The following is a 24,166-nucleotide window of genomic DNA, read 5'->3' as shown; positions in this document are numbered from 1 at the left end:
TACTGTGGCACATGCCTTTGATTCCAGTACTTGGGAAGCAGAAGGAATGCTGCGGGCTAGCCTGGCCCCCTACACAGTGAGAGCATGTCTCAAACAACAAAATCCCAAGATTTCTCTTTACTTCTGCGTCTCTGTGTATGCCTCATGGGTGTTATTCTTTTGGTCCCCGCCCCTTTCCACGCCCACTCCCAGCGACCTCTGGTCTCTTGGAGTCATCCTGAATCTCTTCCCTCTCTCTCTTCTCACTGCCCCCTTTTGCGTGTGCACACGCGCCCTCTCTCTCTCTCTCCCTCTCCCTCCCCCTCTCTCTCTTGTTCTCTCTCTCTCTCTCCCTCTCTCTCTCTTGCTCCCTCTCTCTCTCTCTCTCTCTCTCTCTCTCTCTCTCAATAAAGCTTTATGTCTATTTTTGTGTCTGTGCCATTAACCCGCCGCTGCACCGCCTGTTCACCCGCCGCCCTGGTCACACGTGTTCCTCAGGACTCCGCGCAGCTACGCGCAGCTATCCAGCTACTAAGTCTTTAAGAAAAAGAAGAACAACAATGGGTGCAGGTGCCCTCAAAGGCCAGAACTAGAGTTCCAAAGATTGGGAGATGCCCAATGTGGGTGCTGGGAACTGAACCTGTGTCTTAATTGCTGAGTCATTGTCATCTCAGTTGTGTGTCAGCCCCGCCCCCACTTTTAGGTAGCTTCTCTTTGTAGTCTAGGCTAGCCTCTAATTTACTATGGTACTCAGTTCTGGATTCAAACTGACAGTAAACCTCCTGCCTCCACCTTCCAAGTGCTGGGATTACAGGAATAAACCACTATGCCTTGTTAAGAATTATTTTTTTCCCTGAGACAGGGTTTCTTTGTTTAACTCTGGCTGTCCAGGAATTAGCTCTGTAGACCAGGTTGGCCTTGAACTCACAGAGATCCACCTGCCTCTGCATGCATCACCACACCCAGCAGAATTCTTTTAATTTTTATTTTAATTTTATTTGTGTGCATGTGTGAAGGTGCCAGAGGACAGATTCCCTGGAGCTGAAGTTACAGGTAGTTAAGACATATATACATATACACAAACATGAGATAGAATCCTTTAAAAAAAATTTAAGTTTTTATTTAAAAAAAAAAAAAATTAGGCCGGGCAGTGGTGACCTCAGGTCCAGGCCTGCCAGAGTCACATGAGACCCTAGCTCAAAGTAATTTTCCATGCCAGGCAACGGTGGTGCACACCTTTAATCCCAGCATTTGGGAGACAGAGTCAATGAAAGGCCAGCCTGGTCTAGAGAGCAAGTTCCAGGAAAGGCTCCAAAGCTACACAGAGAAACCTTGTCTTGAAAAAAATAAAAAAAAGCTTTAAAGAAAGTAGCATTTCTGTGTTTCAAATACTTACTTGCCTCAAATTCCAAATCCTGTCTGCCTTAGCCGCAAGTAGTTTGGAGATAGACATTGAAAAGGTTGAAGTGGGGGCTGGAGAGAAGGCTTAGTGTTTAAGAGCACCGGCTGCCCTTACATTGGATCACAGGTTCAATTCACAGAACCCATATGACAGCTCACCGCTGCCTAATTCCAGCTCCAGGGGATCTTATACCTTCACCCAGATATGCAGACAGGCAAAACACCAATGCACGTGAAATAAAAATTAAAAAATCATTAAAAGGAAGTTGAAGTGGACTCTACTTTTGTGTCATTCCAAATAAACCATAAGGGCCAGGGGCAAGCAAGCAAGCAAACTTGCAGGTATAAGCAGGGCCCCGGGCTTCATCTCAGCTGCCTGTCTGGGAAGGAAACATGAAGAGAGCTGCCTAGGGGACAACCCGGGGCACCATCGCCACCTGGTGGCCACGGTGTAGCTATGACGGCCATCATGCCTGGAGTGAGGACTGAAATCTGAGAAAAACAGAGACCTGAGGGAGGATGACTGGACAGCTGGGAGCGCTTCCCAGAGTCACAGGAAGGGACTGTGTGTACTGTTCTAGAAGCCCTTGCCCGGCCATGGTCTCAGGATTTTTACACAGAGCCAAGCACACCCATCTTGGCCTTTCTGCCGTCAGTTTCTACCTTAGCGTGGGCAGTCTTACCCCTGTGGCCGGCAGCTTGGCCTCTTCCCTCCTCCTAGCTTCTCTACCTCTGCCCTGGTTTAGGAATGAGTTGCTGTTTCCAGTCCTGACATTGCCTATAGCATTCCTCAAATTTATCTCTGCTCAGACCCCCCCAACCCCCACCCACTTTGGAAAGCAGTCCCTACAGCCCTCAAACAATTCCTTTGAAATATCAAATAGAAAAGTTGGAGTATAAAGACCTTTTTAAAAGATTTGTTCTATGCCGGGCAGTGGTGGTGCACACCTTTAACCCCAGCACCTGGGAGGCAGATCTCTGCCAGTTAGAGGCCAGCCTGGTCTACAGAGTGAGTTCCTGTCTGCTTCCCAAACGCTGGAATTAAAGACAAGCATCACCACTGCCTGGCATTATGTGACTGTGGCAGGCCTGGAACTGAGGTCCATGGGCCTACACCTAGAACACAGGGATCAAAGGTGTACACTGCTTTGCCTAAGGCAAAAAGGTTACTGCACATGCCTATTCCACCCTGCCATCACGGATGATGCCTTTGGTCTTCAGTGATAATGGGACTGTTTTAGCCAATCCCCTTGAAGAAATGTGGTTGCCTTAGTTTTAGTTAGGTGACCCCAGAACCCTATGGGCAATGAATCTTCCTTTGAGTATATTACAAACTAGGTAGAGAACATGGGTTCAAGATCACTTTTATTTGCAGAGCCTGCAACAGTTGGTTAACAATGCTAGCTGAGCCAGTAAAATCCAAAAAGCCATTCTCCTTACAGCATTTAACTAACAGAATCTCTACAAACCAGACCGGAGATCAATTGTGACATATTTTCAACATCGGGAAGAGGCTGCTCATTCCCTTGTTCCCCACATATTTCCAACAAGATTTGTTTTATAGCAAATGTGACTCAAACCCATAACAAAGCAACTAGCCATCTTTAATATCATTGATTCCCTCCCCACCCCCAGAATAGAAAGCAGAGGTAAGAGGGGAGACTTTCCCTAAGAAAAACCTGGCTAGACCCCAGAGGAGCAAAGATGACCAGGAGACCCGAGAATGTTGATGAGCAGGCACCAAACAGGCTGCACAGACTCCAGCAGCCCAGCTCCTCAGAAGGGAGATGTTCCCTCAAGAGCCTCACTTCCACGGGGTTAGATTAAGGGGGTAACTCGGGTGACTCACACTCCCTGTCCCTCAAATCAAAACATGATAAACCCAGAACATTTTAATTCAAATTTACCACACTCCCTCCTGAGAAATTCTACAGTCATCTGTAGGCCATGACCCACTCCTTCTACCTAATGGCCTGGGCTTCTGGCCCCCCTCATCCTTGGGTGCCCACCCAACACTGATTTGATACTCAACTCCTAAAATGACTTTCTTTCTTTTTTTTTTTTTAAAGGACATTCAGTGGGCATGCTCTTCCCTAGCTCTGTGGTCTCCATTCATCCCTTCCCACTCTCACCTAGGGGTAACTACACTACAGCATTCCAGCACTGGCCTGGGGGTGGCCAGAAGGAAGCTGCTTGAAGTGCTTTCTTGTGCCCCCGATACCAGCCACTATCCTGGGGACCTGGGGCGAGGTGAGTGTAGACAAAACTTTCCCAAGGAGATCACAAAGGACAGAGGTAGGCCTGGGAAGGTTAGCTTATGTCCTGTAGCCAAGCCTGGATCTGGTGCGGGCTCTTACCAGTATCTCAGTCCTTGACTTTGAGTAGCAGCAATCCCAGTCCACAGCGCCTCCTAGGGGTGACTGAGCTCCTAGCGCTGTCCACAACTCAACAAGTTTGCCTTTTCTTATCCCTGCCCCATTTTCTTTCTTTTCTTTTCTTTTTTTAAATTAAAAGCAGAGGTAGTTCCTGGGATGATAAAACTCTACCTAGAATGGCAGTATTTTGACTCAATGAAGCAGTAAAGTAAAAGTCTTGAGGAATTTAAAAAGAATTGATGAAGCTGAATAAATTAAAGTTATGGGTCATCCACGAGGACCTCTTCCAGCCTATCTTTGGTATTTGGCCAGCAGCACTTCTGTTTGCCATTTCTCTCCCCGCATGACAGGAAGCCCCAGCTACTTCGTCATGGGAGGCTGTCAGAGCAGAATGATGCAGCGCTCAGACTACAGACTCCGGTCTGCGCTGTGGCAGACAGTCCTGACAAGGAAGGAGTCTTATAGGACTGAAGAGCGTAACAGTAGGATGCCCTGGGCTTCAACCTGGGAGTGTAGGAGATAGGTTTAAGACATGGAAGGCCCAGGTTGTTCTCCGCGTACAACAGCTGGCTCCTTTGCTTCCTGTTCTGTAGCAAAGGGAAAGGGAAGGGGCAGAGGGAAGCTTAGGCCACCACCACCTGGCTTCAGAGCTTCTTCAGGCGACTGTACATCTCTCTTTTGCTCTTTTCCCCCGCCCAGGTCCGACTCTTGGTGCGGAACTTCTTGAGGTCTTCTTTAAAGTCTTCATGGTGCATTGGTCGGTAACTGGGGGGCTCACAGTGGGACTAGAGGGACGTGAGGATAAGAGGACAAGGTCAGGACGCTCCCCACACAATCTGCCTTCCCCTTGCCTGAGCTGCAAGACTGGGAGAAGCAAAGGCCTGAGGCCTAGTGGATGCTTATCTTGTTCCCAGAACCCCAGCAGGCAGCACGGACACACACCCATTAGACACCTCACCTGGCATTTCAGGAAGAACTCCTTATATCCCCCCTTTAGGACATAGAGCTCGGGGTAGTGGAGTTTGGGGTATTCATTGCCAAGCCTGTCTCTTTCTCTCACATATCGACACCTAGTAAAAAGGAATGGAGGAGAAAGTCAGGTCGCCTCTTTTGGTGAACAGGAACTGGAGACAACAGTCGGCGGTCCAGGCACTCCTTCCTGACCTAAGAACACACCGCTGACACCACCTGTAGCAGCAGCTCTCAACCAACCTGCCTGCTCTCCATTTCCTCTAGCAACTCCCCCAAAACCTCCTTTTAGAATAGAACCCTTCCTTCCTGTGCCTTTAGAAAGACTACTTCCTACTTCCTGGGAGTGAGCAATGGACCTTTGTCTCACTAGTCCATCCACACTTCCCAAACTTGCGTACAAGCTGAATTTCTGTGCCCCACAAAATATAAATAAATAGCCGGGCGGTGATGGTGCGCACACCTTTAATCTCAGCACCCGGGAGGCAGAGACAGGTGGATCTTTGTGTGTTGATCAGGTCAGCACACAAAAAAAGGTTACTGTAACCTCTTTCTTTTATTGAGCCCCATGTACGCTCAGCCTCACTACTGTATGTACTGTTAATGAACGGCTGCATTTTATTGTCTCAATGGTATCTGCTATACAGCAGGCAACTACTCTCCTATTTTTTTGGCGCCAGGCTTGAACCAGGACCTCACAATACTAGACAAGTGCTCTATCACTGTCTTGAGCGAGACCCCCAGCCTGTTTCTTTGATGCAGGGTCTCATGTAGCTAAGATGGCCTGGAGACTTCAGAGGTGACATCTGTATAAGAAACGACCGCTTGATATTTAAAGGAGATCAATAAGTAGAGCTAAACAGTGGGGGAAATGGGCGTCAAAGGGGACAAAGGTCAAACATGGCATTTGAGCTAACACTACCTAAGTCCATAAACTATATTCAAGAAATCTGCTTAGAGCCAGGGGGTGGTGGCACACACCTTTAATCCCAGCACTCGGGAGGCAGAGGCAGACGTATCTCTGTGAGTTCGAGGACAGCTTGGTCTACAAGAGCTAGCTCCAGGACAGGCACCAAAGCTACAAAAACCTTGTCTCAAAAATAAAACAAAAAACCCAAAGAATTCTGCTTGGGTGGCATTGACGGCCTTTTATCCCAGCACCTGGACTACAGAGCAAATTCCAGAACAGCCAGGATTACACAGAGAAACCCTGTCTCAAAAAAAGGTTCAGCAGATAAAGGTGCTTGACAACCTGAGTTGATGACAGAAATCCACATGGTAGAACACTCTCAAGCTGTCTTCTGAACTCTACATACACAATGTAAATAAACAGCAATTTTAAAAGGCTGTTTGTGACTAAGAAACAGAATCATGGAAAACTATATTATACAGAGAATCGGCTCTCATAGAAGCCAGGTTTACACGTCACGTGCAGACTAAAGCACTAGAGTGACCTGCAGCGTACACAAGAGAGTGCCTGACAGGCTACCATTTTGCTGCTAGTGAAAAAAGCAGACGACCAAGCTCCACAAAAACAACATGAAGCTTCTGTCCCCCCAAGCCTTATTCATGTGGTACTCACATGCGAGGGCCTCTTTCGGAAGAAAACTCACAGTGGAACACGACAATGACACGCTTGCCATCAGTAGGCACAATAGGTTTCTTGAGCAAGAAGTCCTCAACCTCTTCTTCCATGTGCAAGTTCACAGCACCCTTTGAAGACACCAGATACTGCTGAGTCACACTTGAAGTAAACACTCAATGAGAGCAAGCTCCTCAGACTAGTTCATGACTCTGCAGGTCTCCTGGCCCAGCTCTCAATGAGGCTTTCTCTGTAGGTCTATATACTTTGCCCATTCAGCAACAAATGTAAGAACTAGGAATGATCTCAAATTTAAAGTGCTGGCCCACCACATTTAAACACTGCTTTATAGGGTATTAAAGTGTTGTGACCAGCTCCTTTCTTTCCAGAACTATGTGGTCCAACATGACCTTCCACCAGGTAGGCACCTTGATTATAGAACAGAGGCCCGGAACAAACATTAAGGCAGGCATGTTGCCAGTCTGGCTTCTATTAAGGAGCCCTGGGGTGGTCAAACATTTGTATTTATTATATCTCAAATGCTATGGAACCCTTTGTGGCCCCACTGCACAGCTTAGACAACAGGGATGCCACCTAGAAAGGTCCTGCAACAGGAAAGCATGACGGTCTGACAAGGGGGAGCTCTGCAACTCAGTGGTAGAGAGGAACTAACGGGAACATTCATTCAGTTCACACTCACTGGCTTGTTCTAAATTCTCACCATCAGCTGAGGTATTAATACCCTACCTCTAAGCCCCCCCCCAAGAAAATAATACTCAAGAATCCAAACCTTGATGTGACCTCCTTCATATTCATATGGGTATCGGCAGTCAATAATAACAAACTCTTTAATGAGATTGGCAAACTTGCCATTCAAAACAGATGCCATCTAGGAAGAGAAAGGATGGTGGGGTGTCAATGTTAGCAGTCAGGTAACAAGATTCCAACTTCCTATGTGCAGTGGGTTCCACAAGTCTGACTTACAATTTCTGGAGAAATATATTTCAAATCTTGATGTTTCCCAGAGACCGTATGGAAGAGATAACCCTTTAAAAAAGGAAACAGAAGATACTTAGGGGAACGTGAAAGTTTAAGAATGCCGTTCACTCTGCTGCCCCACAGGTATGAAGCAGCTGAAAAAAAAAAAAAACAAACCCAGAAACAAACATAAGTGAATGGTATATGCTAATTACCCTTCTATGCACTTAATAACACCTGGATATATAATGGTTTTGTTAAGGAGGCAAGTTCTCATTATGTAGACCAGTCTGCTCCAAACTCATTGAGATGTGCCTGCCCCTGGGATTAAGGGAATGAGCCACAATGTTCAGCTTTGATGCAGTATAGGCCAGGCTGGCTGGCTAGGAACTAGGTTATATTTGAACAAGGTGATTTCCTTTTCCCCTCATTTCTTTTTTTTTTTAAATATTTATTTATTTATTATGCATACAATATTCTGTCTGTGTGTATGTCTGCAGGCCAGAAGAGGGCACAAGACCCCATTACAGATGTGAGCCACCATGTGGTTGCTGGGAATTGAACTCAGGACCTTTGGAAGACGAGGCAACCAACGCTCTTAACCACTGAGCCATCTCTCCAGCCCTCCCCTCATTTCTAAAAAAATATTTATTTATTTATTATGTATACAATGTTCTGTCTGTAGGCCAGAAGAGGGCACCAGACCTCATTACAGATGGCTTGTGAGCCACCATGTGGTTGCTGGGAATTGAACTCAGGACCTTTGGAAGAGAAGGCAATGCTCTTAACCGCTGAGCCATCTCTCCAGCCCCCCTTTTCCCCTCATTTTTAGTCAGGAACACACAGTAGCTAGAGTATGAAGACTTAAAAACGCAGCGAGGAGAACCAGATATAGTCGCTGAGGCACGTAATAACAGCCTTTGGAAGAGGCAGGAAGGTCATAAAGGTTACCTCCAGCCTGAGTGGGATACGAGACGAGGGAAGAGCCCAAGATGACTTTAGAGACCCCCCCCCTGGAAGCGAGACAATTTGCTCATCTGATGAGCACCTGGTTGCCTAGCATGGAGGTAGGCAATGAGAATGGAAAGACAGCCTTGGTCCAGCCTTAAGAAAGACAAACATGGCAGTGTTACTTAGAGGACAACTGGCCCAACTAAGAGCTTACCTATGACCATAAGACAAACCACCAACAGTCTCAACTCAAGTTGAATGTTACACAGGGCTTAGTTTTTCTCTTCAAATTCCCTGTTCTCTCTTTTTATTTTTAATTTTTTTGAGACAGGGTATCTATATGTAGATTAGGCTGGCCTTGAGTATTATTTTTATAGTCAGAAGTCCAATTCCCAGAAACCTGAACTATGAGTCAGAGTGAAGGTGGTTAGCCCACAGGAAACCACTAAGCTAGCAACAAGTCTCAAAGACCAACATGTACCTCATCATTAGAAGCTCAACTTGTTCCTTATCTTTTACTTTTAAAACTGCTGCCTTGGCGGCATCATAGGAACCATCTTGAGGTAGGAGAAAAGCTACCTCCCCAGCACAATCCCAACTAGAAAATGCTTCTTGCAATTACCTTGGAGAAATCCCCTATAAGGTCTCTTGGGTCACTGTCCAAAATGTTCTCAATGGTTCCTTTGGGTGAAGATGTCAGGGATAAAGACTGGTGTAGAAGCTGTAACAAACCAAAGGTAGAAGTTGACACCAAGGTTTCGACTAACTCCTAAAAATATCTACCTTGGCCATGGAAGGAGGAGACTGGAATATTGATGACTAAGGGTAAGATACTGTGATGCGACTGAATCAGAAGGAAAAAGATAGGTCCTATTATTTATTAAATAGTTGAATTTTTCTGAAAACCCCCTTTGTCCTTTTTACCATGTATCTTTGGCTGGCCTGGAACTCGAGCTTGCTAATGGGGAACCAGGTTAACATCAAACTCAGAGACCCATAAGGATTTCAGGTATGCCCCACATATCTAGCAACTTTGCTTTTTTTATTGTTCATAAAAAGAACTATTAAGCTGATAATATCAAGCTGAGGCATGGCAATCCTAGAAATACGATTGCTAGAAGCTTGAGCCCAGTCAGGGCTATATTTGCCTAAAAGCAAACAAGAAAACAAAAACAAAAACCAAACCCAACACCAAAACAGATGACTGTCCTGTATCTCACAAAATGAAATGTAATTACTTTATCTCAGCAGAGTTCACCAACTTCTGATAAAGTTGTTTAGTGAGAAAACAAACTCAAGAAGTTGTAAAGATCACTTAGATTGCTCTAAATAAATAGCCTTCTGTGCTCTAGGCTGTCTTCTTGCAGCCTGGCACAGCTCCAGCAAACAGGGACAAAAGGAACCACTGTGTAAGCAGGCCTGAGAACTAGTAATCTAGAAGCAACCTGAACATTTATATCCAAGGAGGGAGATTTGAACTTTGAACCAACCATTTTCACCTCCTCCTCCAAGGACAGAGTATATAAATCTGCCAAAGGCATGGTGAGGCCAGAGAGGCGGCTCAGAGGGTGAAAGTCCTTATATATTATATGCCTGCTAGCAATCCTGGGAACCCATGGTGGAGAAAGACCAACTCTGGGAAGTTTTGTTCTGACCTCCCCACAAGTCATGGCATCCACAGGTCTCGCACCAAAATAGTATTATTTTTTTAAAAAGAGGGTGGAAGTCGGTGAGCACCTTAAGATTCTTTCCCAAGCCCAGCCTGTCAGGTTAGAGCTGAGAGACAGCTCCAGACAACTGTCTTTGATGGTAACCCCCACTTCCTTCACTTAGAAGATCACTGTACCCTTAGACAACACAGTACTTTCTCTAAACCCCATTTCCCATCAAAAGAAACCAGTGTCAGGCAGTGGTGCCTTTAATCCCAGCACTCAGGGAGGCAGAGGCTGGAGGATCTCTGTGAGTTCAAGCCAGCCTGACCTACAGAATGAGTTCCAGGACAGCCAGGGCTACAGAGAAACCTTGTCTCTGTCTCAAAAAAAAACAACACCAAAAAAAAAAAAAAAAAAAAAAAAAAAAAAAATATGGGCATAGTAGTGATTTCAGCATTAGGAAGACAGGAATCAAAAATTCAAGGTCCCCACAACAAGAGAATTGGGCAATGGTGGTGCATGCCAGGAAACAAAGGCAGGTGGATCTCGCTTGGTAGACAAGGCCAGCCTGATCTAGTTCCAGGACAGGCTCCAAAGCCACAGAGAAACTGTCTCGAAAAACAAAAAAACAAAAAACAACAACAACAAAAAAAAGAATTTAGTTTCCAGCATCCACACAGCAGATCACAACCATGAGTAATTCTAGTAGTTCTAGTAATTCTAGTAGTTCTAGTGCTCCAATGCCTTCTGACCTGTGGGTACCAGGCATGCACACAAAACAATCATACACATAAATCACTAAAAACAGCCAAACCCACAGAATAACAAAAGAATGAACTTCCACAAATCCAGATACCGTATCATCACTAAAATACCAGGGCGGTTTACAATGAGATGTTCCCACAGCTGGAGCATTAACACGTGGTCCCTATTGATGACACTGCTTTGGGAGGCTCAGAAGTGATACTGCTAGAGGATTTATGTCACTGGGTTTCCTTCTTTTATTGGTTGTTTGAGACAGGGTTTCTTTGTCCTGGTTGTCCTGGAACTCAGAGATCTGCCTGTCTGTGCTTTTGAGTATTAGGATTAAAGGCACATTCTATTACCTCCCAGTTAACAAACTCTTCTTTCTAAAGTTTGCTTTGTTATGGTGTTTTTTTTTTCCACAACAATGAAAAAGTAACACCTAAAATGAACAGCTAGCTATACATCACCAAATACTACTCAGAAATATAGAACAAACGCAACTCATATACTGCTAGTAAATACACCGTTCTGGAAAACTATTTGGTAATATATGCCAAATGGAAACCATGCTCTGGCCCACGATACAGCAATTTTACCCCTCTGAAAAAAAATCTAGGGATAAAAGGCCAGTGGAAACCCCTATATTTGTGACAACTGACAAGTTCTTTAACAATTAAGACAGACAAAAAGATATAGCATAGGGGCTGGAGAGATGGCTCAGAGGTTAAGAGCACTGGCTATTCTTCCAGAGGTCCTGAGTTCAATTCCCAGCATCTACATGGTGGCTTGCAACCTTCTATAATTAGATCTGGTACCCTCTTCTGGCATGCAAGCATGCATGCAGGCATAACACTCAATAATAAATAAATCTTAAAAAAAAGATATAACACAGATAATGAATGAGAGACTGATGAAAGTCAGGTATGGTAGTGCACACCTGTAATCCCAGCACCAGGACAAAGACAGGAAGGTCACTTCAAGGTCCAGGCCAGCCTGAACATAGAGCAAGACCCTGCCTCAAAAGCCAAAGCAAAAGAAAAACCTAATAGAAACAAATAACAACCCCTAAATAAAGCAACCAGAACAGAAGAAAAAAATAGAGCTGTATTTCACCATCAGAAACATTCTAGGCTAGGTGGTAGTACATTCCTTCAATGCCAGCAATGCAGAGGCAAGTGGATCTGCGTTCAAGAACAGTCTGGTCTATAGAGTTCAGGACAGGAATATACACAGAAACCCTGTACCCTGTCGTAGAAAAATAGAGTAAGGCTTGGCAAGGATAGGACCACCAAGTAGAAATGTTTAGAACTGAAAGACAGTTATTACTCTAGACCAAAGGAGAGCTTGCACAACTAACCTCTTGGGTTGGCTCTAAAATATCTGCTTTGACAGGACTGGACACACTCTTCCTCCGCTTCGTGCTTCTTCGAGGAGACTCTTCATGAGATCGTTCTGTTCTCTTCAACAGTGACCGAGTGCTGGAGCTGCTGCTGGAGCTGCACGGGGAAGGGGAGTCAAACAGCCTGCACCGATTGCCCTTAAGGTAAAAGAGACAGAGCCACTCTGGATTAAAATTTGACCATTTGAATGTCTATCAGTCTAAAACCTAGGCCCTAAATCCTATGTTATTCCAGTCAACATAGTTAAGGACTACTTTGTTCAGTGGCCCAACTACTCAAAACTCCACATACCGAAATAACTTACAAGATTTGTAGGTCTCCTCATGACAAGGGGAGCTGTCCAGAGGCTTGCCATGCATGAAGGGGTCTCTTCATCATTCTAGAGGAAGAGACAAACTGCTTTTAAACAGATCTAGCAGAGGAAACGGAAGGACCCAGCCCAGATTAGCATTAATCTAAATGCTTTGTATTTAACTTTCTAAAGAATGCCAAACATGTCTGAATAATTTTTTTTTGTTTTGTGATTAGAAAGAGGCTAGAGCACAGGCTGGCTTACTTGTAATTTATGGCAACCTTGTTCAGCATCCTGTACGTTGAGATTACAGGCATGCACCACTAGGGAAGGCTAGTACAAAAGAGCTTGAACCTTGCTATATCTTAGCTACAGAAGTATCTCAAGAGCTGGAGAGATGGCTCAGCAGTTAAGAAAACTGTTCTTCCAGAGGACCAGGGTTTAATTCCCAGAATCCACATCCCAACTGTCTAACTCCAGATCCAGAGGATCTGACACACTCCTATAGACATACATGCAAGCACAATACCAAGAACATACTATAAAAAAAAACTAAATTTAGAGATGTGTGTAATTATGAAATAATAAATTTTAAAAAGTATCTCAACACACTCTTTTTCCCCTACTCCTTAAAGCCCGGCTAGCAGTAAGACAGATGGACCTCACCAGTATCATGTGACCTTCCACCCTGCAACAGGATTTAGTTTAGGGAAGTCTCAATAATCTCATAAAATGAACTAAACAATCAGCCAGCTGAGACCCCAGGAACTGTTTTTATGTAGGAGGCTTCTCCAGTGGTGTCTAGAATGTAGGCATAGCCATATACCCACAGATGATACCTTCAGATTCTCTCCATCCAGAAGATCTATGAAGCCATCATCCTCATCAGACAAAGTGGCTTTCACAGGTGACTGGGATGTAAAAAGAGGACTCAAGTTTCCTGACTCACTGCTATCGCCTTCATTTGAAGAGAGCTGGAAGACAAAACAGAAGGTATGCAAGTGCACCATGTATGGACCTGGTGTCCTCAGGTCAGGGGAAAGCACTGGGCTCCCTGGCTCCTGAGACATGGTTTCTCATGTAGCAGCGACTGTTCTGGAATTCACTCTGTAGACCAGACCGCGAATTAAGAGATCAACCTACTTCTGGGATTAAAGTCATGAACCACTACTGCCTGGCTCATGAGCGTATATGCACTACCATGTCTAAGCTGTGATAGTTTATAATCGGATGGAAACCTGTTCCCCCCAAATATCTGACTCTTAGCGTCCACCTCAGTCGGCTCATAGCTTCCTGGAGTTGTAGCCCAGGTGATCCTAAGCCTCTGGCCTCCTCAGGCATCTGTACTCATATGCACCCCTCCCCACACATACATAATTTAAAATAAAAACAATTTTAGACAGGCAGCGGCGGTACACGCCTTTATTCCTAGCAACTGGGAGGCAGAGACAAGCAGATGTCAGAGTTAAAGGCCAGCCTGGTCTACAGAGTGAGTCCCGGGACAGCCAGGACTACACACAGAAACCCTCTCTCAAAAACCAAAAGATTTAAAAGAAAACATACGTGCCCAATTTTAAATTGAGGGATCATGATTATATCCTAGACATTACAACAAAATCTTTGCAGCTATAACCCCATTTAAACCCCAGTGCACACTGTCACTTTAGTTAATCCCTGTGTTCTTCCTCGAGACTAAGTGCTCCTAAAATCCACCCTGCATTAGCCCCTGAAGCTGGAACTACCTGTATCAACATACCCAAAGAGTCCTCTGCTTTTTGTTTAATAAAAGGAAACTGATGTTTAAGGTTACCAGATCATACACCTCACCTATTTGACTCCCAAACCTGGAAACCAGTTGGCTGTGGTGGCAAACACTTGTAATGCTAGAGACAGGAGCTCAAGCAGTTTTGAACTACATAGAAAATGTGAAGCTAGCCTGTCTCAAAAATGCGAACAAGAATCCCAATTCTATAAACAAAAGCCAAACCAGTAAAATTAACACTTTTTAGAAGTATGCAGCATCTACAACAACTATTAGTGCCTTTGATGATCAAGCAGTCACAGAAAACCTTGGCATTCTGATTCCCAAGCATCCACCAAATATTTTCTATTTCAGTATATTCTCAAACTTATGAACTAGAGATTAAATTCTAGTCTACTATTTACATGTCCTTTGACAAATAAATCAACTTCTCTAATGAAACTTTCTAATCTGCCAAATGAGGTAACTCCAGAAAATTCACAGGCCTCAGCCTTCCAAATACTGGGTTTACAGACAACTAAAATAATAGTAAACTTCCTTTATAAAAAAATCTAAATTTATTTATTAAATCTTTTTAAAAACAATCTTTGCTTTTTTTTTTTTAATTTTGAAACAGGATTTTATGTAGCCCATGCTGGCCTTGAAATCATGGCAGAGCTGAAAAAAAATCTTGAATTTCTGGTCCTCCTCCCTTACCTTCCAAGTGTTTGGGTTATAGCCATTCACCATAAGTTCAGCATTAATAAATTTCATACTGATACAACACACATGAATGCATGCATGCACACATGACTGCAGTGTTATAAATTCTATTCCCATGATGAATTCCCTATATGAAAGTCAGAACACATACCATACGAGCTGGGGCTGAGTTCTGCCTGTATGTGAAGAGATCTTTATTCTCCTCATGTACATGAACGTTGAAGCAGCCACGAGATGCAGGTCTTACAGGCTTTTTAAATTCAAATGCTTCCTGCAAAACAATATTCGATATATTTTCTACTGTCTATAAAAAAACAGCTTTAAGGCTGGTGGGATGGATTTGGCAGGTAAATATAGTTACACATACATGGTACACAAACACAAAAATAAAACACCCATAAACACAAAAATGCATGCATCCAATTTTAAGTACTAAAACCAGCAAGTGCTAGTAGCAGTTTTGTATATTACTAAATACTTTCTGAACATAAACTTGTCTAACCATCAAATACAACCCGACTGCTCCTATTTTACAAGTAAGGAAAATAGGCCTCCTCCCTCCCACCCCCAGTTAGGGTTTTTCAGTGTAATAGTCCTGGCTGTCCTGGAACTACCAGGTTAGCCTCAAAATGGAAACTAGGTCTTCCAGGTTAAATGAAGTACTTAGACCTTGAAGGACACCTCCAGAAAGTTCTTTAGCTTATGTTATTATTCCTGTTTAGAACAAAGCTTCCAGGAAGGCAGTCTTGGAGAAGTCAAGTTTGGATCAAGAGCCAGATTATACAACAGTGGTCTGGTAGCACTAGAGGTCGACAGACTGCTTTAAGCACACAAGGGGAATCCTTGTCCATAGATCACCTCATGGCACAAAAATTGCGTTCCTACAGGCAAGTGGTTCTATATTAAACCTAGAAATTTTAAGGGTGATAAACTCCGCCATTTTAGCAGGGAATGGGAAACAATAAACATACGGAAGTAGAGTGAGCAGTTGCTGTAGAAATGCCACCCTACAAAGTTTAGGGGGAAAGTCAGGCTTCTAGATGAACCGCATCATCCTCAAAGCCACTATTTCAGATATTCTGAGACTCACGGAACTCGCATGGCTTTGGATTTTGGCTCAATATTCTACTGTTTATATACTTGGCAGTTATTCACAGAAAATAAGGTGTAAAAAAAAAAAAATGCTGCTAGGTAGGCCCAGTGTGGAACAAGTCTTCCAAACACAATGCAGATTTCACAAGTTTACAAGTCACCTAAGGGTTAGTCAAAAAAGGAAAAATCTCGAGTAAACACTTCTACAAAAAACTATTTATGGATGTAATTACACCTCACAAAAGCTACTTACTATAATCCAGCCACATTTACCTGCCAGGTACCATTCTAAATTCTCGACATATATCTTATTTAATTTCAAGAACAGCCCACAAGGAGACTAACAGACGCTCCTGCAGCAGACTTCTCTGCAAAGGCCCGGTGTGGCTTTCCATAACTTAGTCAACAGGCAGCAGCCCAGCCGCCTGGCTTACCCTGTGGATACTATACTCACATTTTCCTTATTTTCATCCTGGTCGATGAGGTGAAAGATATCATGGTCTAGAGAATCAGAATGGCTCCTCTTCAGTGCTGGGCTACAACCTAAGAGTTTCTGCTACCAAAGACAAAAGAGAAATTGAATTCAGTAGAGAAAACACAATGGAAAAATTTCCTTTTTTTCCCCACCCTGCATCCCAGGCTGGCCTTGAGTTTGCGATAATTCTCCTGTCTCAGTCTCACCAAGTGCTAGGATTACAGGTTTGACCCATTACATGCAGCCAAAACCTCACTTTTTTTGAGACAGGGTTTCCCTATGTAACAGCCCTGGCTGTCCTGGAGCTTGCTCTGTAGACCAGGTTGGCCTCAAATCACAGAAATCTGCCTGTCTCTACTTCCCAAGTGCTGGGGTCACCACCGCCTGGCTCAAAACCTCCATTCTTAAAAACTGAAGTGGGGGTTGGGAGAGCTAGCTTCCCATATACTACAGCAGATAACCAGTAGATGTGACCAAGACTATAACTTAGAATGGCCTTACGCCTAATAATATAAGGCTTATAGCCATCTTGGTAGGTATATTACAGTGCCAAGCCTAGTACCAGTTGCGTAATAGGAACCTTTCTTGGTTTGATAAACTGGACTGAGGACAAAGTCCACAAGAGGCAGTCACTGTCGAAGCTGTTCTAGGTAATGCCTTACTGCTCAGTCTTAGAAATGTAGGTGACGCTGACATTTGGGGGCAGTTTACAGGTATTAGCTCAAAATGACAACGGAACTTACAGGTAAGGAATGTATTCTCCTCAGGGAAATTTCAAGGCTGTAATGAGATCAAAAGGTAAATGTGAGAAGAGGTATGTATATCAGCAGATTCACATTGCTTAACCTATAGTTTGGGGAGTGGGTGGGCAAGTCAGGTTCTCATTGTAGCAAAGATATACAAGAATGAATGTCTAAAGCTTCTCAAGTCCCAGGAGCAACCAAAAACACCAGGCACCAAGACCTGGTATCTCTTAAAATACATATATTCATTTAAGGCTTTAATGCCAAAAGGTGGAGCAAGGCAAATCACAGCTAAGATAAAGGAGGGAAAATCCTGGCAACTGCTGACACAAAACATCCAAGCATCTCACTGGGAACAGCCAACTGCAGAGCTCTAGCCCACTGCATGAAATATTAACCCAAAGATTAGCAAGTCTGGGCAACAAGCGATGGCATACAAGTTTAATCCCAGCACCCAGGAGGCAGAAGCAGGTATATCTGAGTTCCAGACTAGTCAGGGCTACATAATGAGATCCCATATCAAGAACCAACAAACAAGTTTCTTTCCTCTTCTTTTTGGCAAATTGAGGGCTTCACACACGCCACACAAGCACTCTATCACTGAGCTCTTCATTTTCTTTTATTTTTTTAAAAATAATTTATTTTTAACTTTATATGCATTGTTGTTTTGCCTGCATGTGTGTCTGCATGAGGGTGTCAGATCCCCTGGGTTACAGACAGTTGTGAGCTGCTATGTAGGTACTGGGAATTGACCTCAGGTCCTCTGGAAGAACAGCTAGTGCTCTTAACCACTGAGACATTTCTCCAGCCCCTTCATTTTTTATTGAGACAGGGCCTTGAATCTCTGACCTTTCTGCCTTAACTTCCCAAGCAGCTGAGACTACAGCCTGTGCCAGTAGGCCTGATTAAGGAAAACTTTTCTTCTAAGCATAAAAGTTAAAAGCAAGGAATACATACTTTTCTTTACTGTCCAAGGGCCCAGGAGAATCTAGACAGAAACCTTTGAGAAATAAAAACAAAATTCTTAGGAAATAACGTTTTTAAGTAACATTTTCTAAGTATTCCACAGATTCTCTTCTATTTGCAAATACCAATAAGAGAAACAAGATTCAAGAGCCAATTGATATTAAGATTGTTTTTCAGATAGGAGTGACCCATATCCTTTGTGGAATTATTTTTTTCAAATCATGTGACTAATTTATGGGTATGAAAAATATAACCAAAAAAAAATAAAAAAGAAAAATATAACCATCTAGGTATGAGTTCCAAGAGGCCAGTCTGCTGCACAGTGCGATTGTGTCTTAAAGAGTGGACAGGAGCCGGGCGGTGGTGGCGCACGCCTTTAATCCCAGCACTCGGGAGGCAGAGGCAGGCGGATCTCTGTGAGTTCGAGACCAGCCTGGTCTACAAGAGCTAGCTCCAGGACAGGCTCCAAAGCCACAGAGAAACCCTGTCTCGGAAAAAAAAAAAAAAAAAAAAAAAGAGTGGACAGGAGCATCAGAGAAATGCAAATCAAACAACTGACATCCCATCTTACAGCTGTAAGAATGGCCATGGTCAAAAACACCGATGACAACTTATGCTGGAGAGGTTGTGGGGAAAAGGGAACACTTCTGCATTGCCGGTGGGAGTGCAAGCTGGTACAACCCCTTTGGATGTCAGTGTGGCAATTTCTCAGAAAATTAGGAAACAACCTTCCTCAAGACCCAGTAATATTAATTTTGTGTATATATCCAAAGGATGCTCAATCATGCCACAAGGACATATGCTCAACCATGTTCATAGCAGCTTTGTTTGTCATAGCCATAACCTGGAAACAACCTAAATGCCCCTCAACCAAAGAATGGACAAAGAAAATAATGTACATTTACAAAATGGAGTAATACACAGCAAGAAAAAAAAATGGTAGCTTGAATTTTGCAGGAAAATAGATGGAGCTAGAAAACATTATTTAGTGAGGTAGCCCACACCCAGAAAGACAATTATCACATGTACTCATTCATAGGTGGTTTCTAAACATAAAGCAAAGAAAGCCAGCCTACAAACCACAATCTCAGAGAACTTAAACAATGCGGACCCTAAGAGAGACATACATGGATCTAATCTACATAGCAAGTAGAAAGTAGAAAAAGACAAGATCTCCTGAGTAAATTGGGAACATGGGGACCTTGAGGGAGGATTGAAAGGGGAAGGAAGGGACAGGGAGGGGAGCAGAGAAAAATGTAGAGCTCAATAAATATGAATAATAATAAATTTAAAAAAAGATGGTAAGATTAGCAGTAGCTTGTGGAAGCAGAGGCAATTGAAAAAAAAAAAAGAGTGGCCGGGTGGTGGTGGTGCATGCCTTTAATCCCAGCACTTGGGGAGGTAGAGGCAGGCGGATCTCAGTGAGTTCGAAGCCAGCCTGGTCCAGAGGAAGTTCCAGGACAGCCAGGACTACACAAAGAAACCTTGTCTCAAAAAACAAAAAAAAGTGGTACAAAGACAATTCAGCGCAGCTATTCTTGCAGAGGATCAGAGTTCAAGTCCCAGCAACCACGTGGCTTCTATTGTCTTGAATTCTGGCCTCCAAGGAAATCTATGTACATGGCATGTAACACGAGAGTCAGGCAGGCAAAATACCCACACATATAAAATAAAAATAAGTTATTTTTAAAAAGAAAAAGACTCGGGCTGGAGAGATGGCTCAGCGGTTAAGAGCATTGCCTGCTCTTCCACAGGTCCTGAGTTCAATTCCCAGCAACCACATGGTGGCTCACAACCATCTGTAGTGAGGTCTGGTGCCCTCTTCTGGCCTGCAGGCATACACGCAGACAGAATATTGTATACATAATAAAAAAGAAAGAGACCCAACACTTATTTTCTCTTCATAAACTGCTGAGCTCAGGGGCTCCCTTCATACCAAACAGCATGTCACGCCATGCCATGATTTCTGCATAGTGTTACCAGGTAAGTTCCTAGGAAAAAGACATGATAAGGAAAGTTCCCAATAGTATTCCCCACATGGCCGGCTCAAAGGTGAATGGCAAAGATAGAACAAATACCTGGATCCGGCTGGGGCGCAGTGGTCCACATCTTTAACCATAGCACACAAGAGGTAAGAGGCAGACGGATTTCTGAGTTTGAGGCCAATATGATCTACATATAAATTTTGAAAAATAAGGGACTGAAGAGCTGGTTCGGTGGTTAATGGCACTTGGTGCTCCTGTAAAGGGGCAAATTCAGTTCCCAGCACCCAAATCAGACAGTTCACAGCGGCCTGTAACTCTCCTGTTTCAGGGTCTCTTCTCAATGCCTTCTGATCATGGCAGGCACCTCCATATATACTTGCACACACTCATAAATAATAGTACCTGAATCTGTCGATTCAGAGGAGCCCATTCTCTGTAGACTGCTGTTGTTTCTCACCTCCATTGGCTTCTCACACTCACTGAAACCAAGAGAAATACCTCCACATGAGCAATTTCTAGGACATAATTAAAAAGCAGCCAGACTGCCGAACTAATATTCTGAGATGAAGCCAAGGCCACCCCACACTCACAGTTGGCCACCCAGAACCCAGATGGCATTTGAACAAAGAAAGGAGTGGATCTGGCCTTGGGCCACATTGTAGGCCATGCCTGTGGCAAATGCTGGGTTATTTCCTTAAAGGAGAGCCTTGGTTAGAGGTGCTATGCTGGGAGTGAGGGCAAAGGTGAGGACAGGGATCCCAGCTCTTCAGGGGCTGGAAAAATCCTGTTTAGAAAAGGAGAGTCCCACGACTGAAGGAAAAATAACTTCACTAAAAATAGAGGAATCTGTTTTTGCTGTTGGTGGTAGTGTAGCGCACGAGTATTTCCAACACAGAAAAATCAAGTAGAAAGGGCTAGCTATGAGAAGGTAGACGGGGAGCTGTAAGAAACGTGCCGGCCAAGTGCCTGCATAGATTTTGCAGAAATGCAAGAAAAGAAAATGCCATGTCCCTTTGTTGAGAAGGAACAAAGCTTACAGGAAACTCAGATCCGGCGCGGCTGTTCAGCATAAAAAGTAGAAGTGAGGGCCTAGGAGGGCCCATTCCCCCCCGTGGGGGTAGATTCCAAAGAGTTTCCTGGAACAGAGACAGAGTACAGAGAAATCTGAAGGGGGTGAACAAGATACTAAGCCCAGCAGTCTCCCTCGCTCCCCGGTCTGGCTCGGGCTGAGGATAGCCCTGGACTATCCGAACGGCCTCTCCCGCCCAACATTCTGCCCGGGGGGGAGGGTGCACATGGCGGGCCCTGGCCAGGCCATCCCGAATCCGAGCATCAGGACCAGCTGGACAAACCCTGCGTCCTGCTGGATCATCCCAAGGGTCGACCAAAGGCCAGCGGCCTGGGGCATCGCTCGCCGGTCTCTCACCTGCCCAGCCCTTCCAGCTGGTCCATGGTGACCGTCAGGTTGGTGACAGGGGACAGTCCGCCAGCAGCCGACGCGCCAAACAGCGCCTTCCCCGTGGGCTGCGGAGCAGGAGTGGGGCTGCAGGAGAAGAGCAGGCGGCGGCGGTGGGGGGGCTCCGGGCCCAGTTCCATGGCGCCGCCGGGCCTGCCCGGACTCCCGCTCCGTCTTCCTCCGCCTCCGCTGCGCCGGGCCCCGCCCCGCTGGCACCGGCTTCAGCCGCGTGCCACGCCGCCAGCGCCCGCGGGTCAAACACAAACACGACCCCGCGGTTCCGAGACGCGACCACCACGGGCAGCGGCGCGGACGGGCGAGCGTCGGGGACTCGGCAGGCGCCGGCCACAGGCACCGGTGTTTCCCTCTCGGCCCCGCGAGGCCCGCAGGCGGGCGGGCGCCTGCAACCTCGAGATTAAATCCAAACAAACTCCACGGGCCGAGAGTCTCGAGGCGACCGCCCGGAGTAACTAGCCTCACTTTTTCTCTCCCTCCTTGCTCCGTCCCAGAGGAGCAAAGAAGCGACCCTCACCACCGTCACCACCAAAGTGGCCTTAGCGTTAATTGCTGCACAACTAGGAACGCCGCAGCCCCGCCCCTTTCCTACTTGGCGCCAAACGGAATTCACCAATCAGGAAGCAAACTTCCCCTCGCTCCCGAATGACAGCTGAGCTGGACCAATAAGAAGGAAAAGAGGAAGACTCTCGCGGGCCTCCTCGAAGCCACTCCCTCTCTCAGACCGAGCTAGGCCTGAAGAGTTGGGAGGTGGCAGAAATGAGAAGGGGGCTCGGAAGTCAATGAAACTCCCTGCAGGGCGCTAGTCCGGACGGAAAGGCCGGCTGCTCTTTTCCCGTTGCATCCTGGGTAGTGTAGTTCCCGCGCCGCACACCCCTAGGGCGCATACAGACTAGATGGCCACCTGGACCTAGTTTTGACTCCTCTCTAATTATGTAGCACCATGGATACCTCCTTTCCTTCACAAGTATCCAAGCTCTGATTGTGTTTGGTTGGCTTTCTTTCTTTCTTTCTTTCTTTCTTTCTTTCTTTCTTTCTTTCTTTCTTTCTTTTTTTTTCTTCCTTTCTGTGTGTGTTTGAGACAGGATTTCTCTATATTCTTGGCTGTCCTGGAACTCACTCTGTAGACCAGGTCGGCCTCAAACTCAGAGATCCACTTGCCTCTGCCTCCTAAGTGCTGAGATTAAGGACTCCAGGCTATAATTAAATTAAATTATATAGTGATTTCCTCTATAGCCCAGGCTGGCCTCGAACTCATGGTAATCCTATTGTTTAGGTGAGATGCACCATACTCTGTCAGGCTTAGGTTTTATATGGAAAAAAAAAAAAAAAGATGGAAAGACTGCTAGGATTGGACTCCTGCCCACAAGTGTTAACAAACTCTTGTTCTTGTTGCAGGAGAGGTAAGATCTATATACAATATGACCTTAGCATCCTTTATGTTTCTTGTAGGCTCTAAGATCATTCCTTCTTTTTTATCCTTTCTTTTCTATTGGGAAGATCTAGAGAGCAATGTTTCTAGTGAACTTGTTTTAGTTATTGTTCTATTTGCTGTGAGGAGATCCTATGGCTGAGGCTACTTACAGAAGAAAACATTTTTTGTTTCCCAGGTTTCTCTGGGTAGTTCTGACCATCCTGAAACTATCCCTGTAGCCCAGGCTGACCTCGAACACAGAGTGCTAGGATTAAAGTTGTGTGCCACCACTGCCTGGCAGAACAAAGCATCTAATTGGGTATTTGCTTACAGTTTCAGTGGGTCAGTCCATGATCAGTGGGAAGCAGAGAGGTGTGTGATGGAGCTGTCATTGAGCGTTCTGTCCTGATTCAGGGACAGCTACCAGACAGAGAAAGACCCTGGGCCCACCCCTAGTGACACAACTCCTACAAGCCTCCTCATCCTTCCCAAACAGTTCCATCAACTGAGGCTCAAACATTCAGTCATATGAGCCTTTGGAAGGAATGAGCCACCACAACCAACTTTTAAAAATTTACTGTCTTGGACTGGAGAGATGGCTCAGAGGTTAAGAACATTGCCTGCTCTTCCAAAGGTCCTGAGTTCAATTCCCAGCAACCACATGGTGGCTCACAACCATCTGTAATGGGGTCTGGTGCCCTCTTCTGCCCTGCAGGCATACACACAGACAGAATATTGTATACATAATAAATAAATAAATAATTAAAAAATTTACTGTCTTGAATTAGGCATGGTGGTGTACACTCGTAGTCCTAGCACTCGGGAGATGGAGAACAGAGAATGGTGTGTTTATAGACAGCCTGGGCTACACAGTGAGCCCTAGTGCCTACTGGGTGTGTTGGTGCATGGAGGAAGAGGCAGGTGGATTTCTATGAGTTCGAGGCCAACCTAATCTACAAAGCGAGTTTCAGGACAGCCAGGGCAACCCAGAGAAACCCTGTCTTGAAAACAAACAAACAAAAACCAAAAACAAATTAGCTGGGCTTGGGCACACCTTTAAATTCCAGCACTTGCGAGTTCAAGGGCAGCCTGCTCCACAGAGTAAGTTCCAGGATAGCCAGAGATGTGTAGTTTGACCTTGTCTTGGAGAGAGAGAGAGAGAGAGAGAGAGAGAGAAGAAAAAAAGGTGGGTAAAAAGTAGAAACTTTCCTATGTTTTTAAATGACTGAA

At 44.9% G+C, this 24,166-nt stretch overlaps 1 protein-coding gene across 3 annotated transcripts; it reads right to left on the bottom strand.

The window, feature by feature from the left end:
* Positions 1 to 2,728: 2,728 nt before the first annotated feature.
* Cdc25a (cell division cycle 25A) lies at positions 2,729 to 22,058 on the bottom strand. 3 transcript variants are annotated; one of them, XM_038324052.1, is made up of 16 exons: positions 21,478 to 21,587; positions 21,089 to 21,187; positions 20,454 to 20,530; positions 18,058 to 18,100; positions 17,101 to 17,137; positions 16,337 to 16,438; positions 14,942 to 15,061; positions 13,166 to 13,300; positions 12,339 to 12,413; positions 11,992 to 12,171; positions 8,858 to 8,956; positions 7,291 to 7,353; positions 7,097 to 7,195; positions 6,307 to 6,437; positions 4,714 to 4,825; positions 2,729 to 4,540 (listed from the first exon to the last, which is right to left on the bottom strand). In XM_038324052.1, exons 3-16 carry the CDS (start codon positions 20,512 to 20,514, stop codon positions 4,400 to 4,402), a joined length of 1,398 nt encoding a protein of 465 aa, XP_038179980.1. In that variant the 5' UTR covers positions 20,515 to 20,530; positions 21,089 to 21,187; positions 21,478 to 21,587; the 3' UTR covers positions 2,729 to 4,399. The 3 variants fall into 3 exon arrangements, with proteins under 3 accessions (XP_038179980.1, XP_038179979.1, XP_038179978.1); XM_038324051.1 differs by lacking the exon at positions 21,089 to 21,187 and having other exon boundaries at positions 16,337 to 16,435; positions 21,478 to 22,058; XM_038324050.1 differs by lacking the exon at positions 21,089 to 21,187 and having other exon boundaries at positions 21,478 to 22,057.
* Between the last annotated feature and the right edge of the window lie 2,108 nt (positions 22,059 to 24,166).

This window comes from Arvicola amphibius, chromosome 3, assembly GCF_903992535.2.
Source record: "Arvicola amphibius chromosome 3, mArvAmp1.2, whole genome shotgun sequence".
NCBI lineage: Eukaryota > Metazoa > Chordata > Mammalia > Rodentia > Cricetidae > Arvicola > Arvicola amphibius.
This window is presented reverse-complemented; position numbering and strand designations above follow the sequence as displayed.

Bases quoted from the DNA above. Each gene is read 5' to 3' on its own strand.
- Cdc25a (XM_038324050.1), bottom strand. From the start codon at position 21,647: ATGGAACTGGGCCCGGAGCCCCCCCACCGCCGCCGCCTGCTCTTCTCC. The intron at 13,301-14,941 runs GTATGTGTTCTG...TTTGTCTTCCAG, and splicing joins ACTCAGCCCCAGCTCGTATG to CTCTCTTCAAATGAAGGCGA. The intron at 6,438-7,096 runs GTTTGGATTCTT...GTGTCTTCAAAG, and splicing joins ATGAAGGAGGTCACATCAAG to GGTGCTGTGAACTTGCACAT.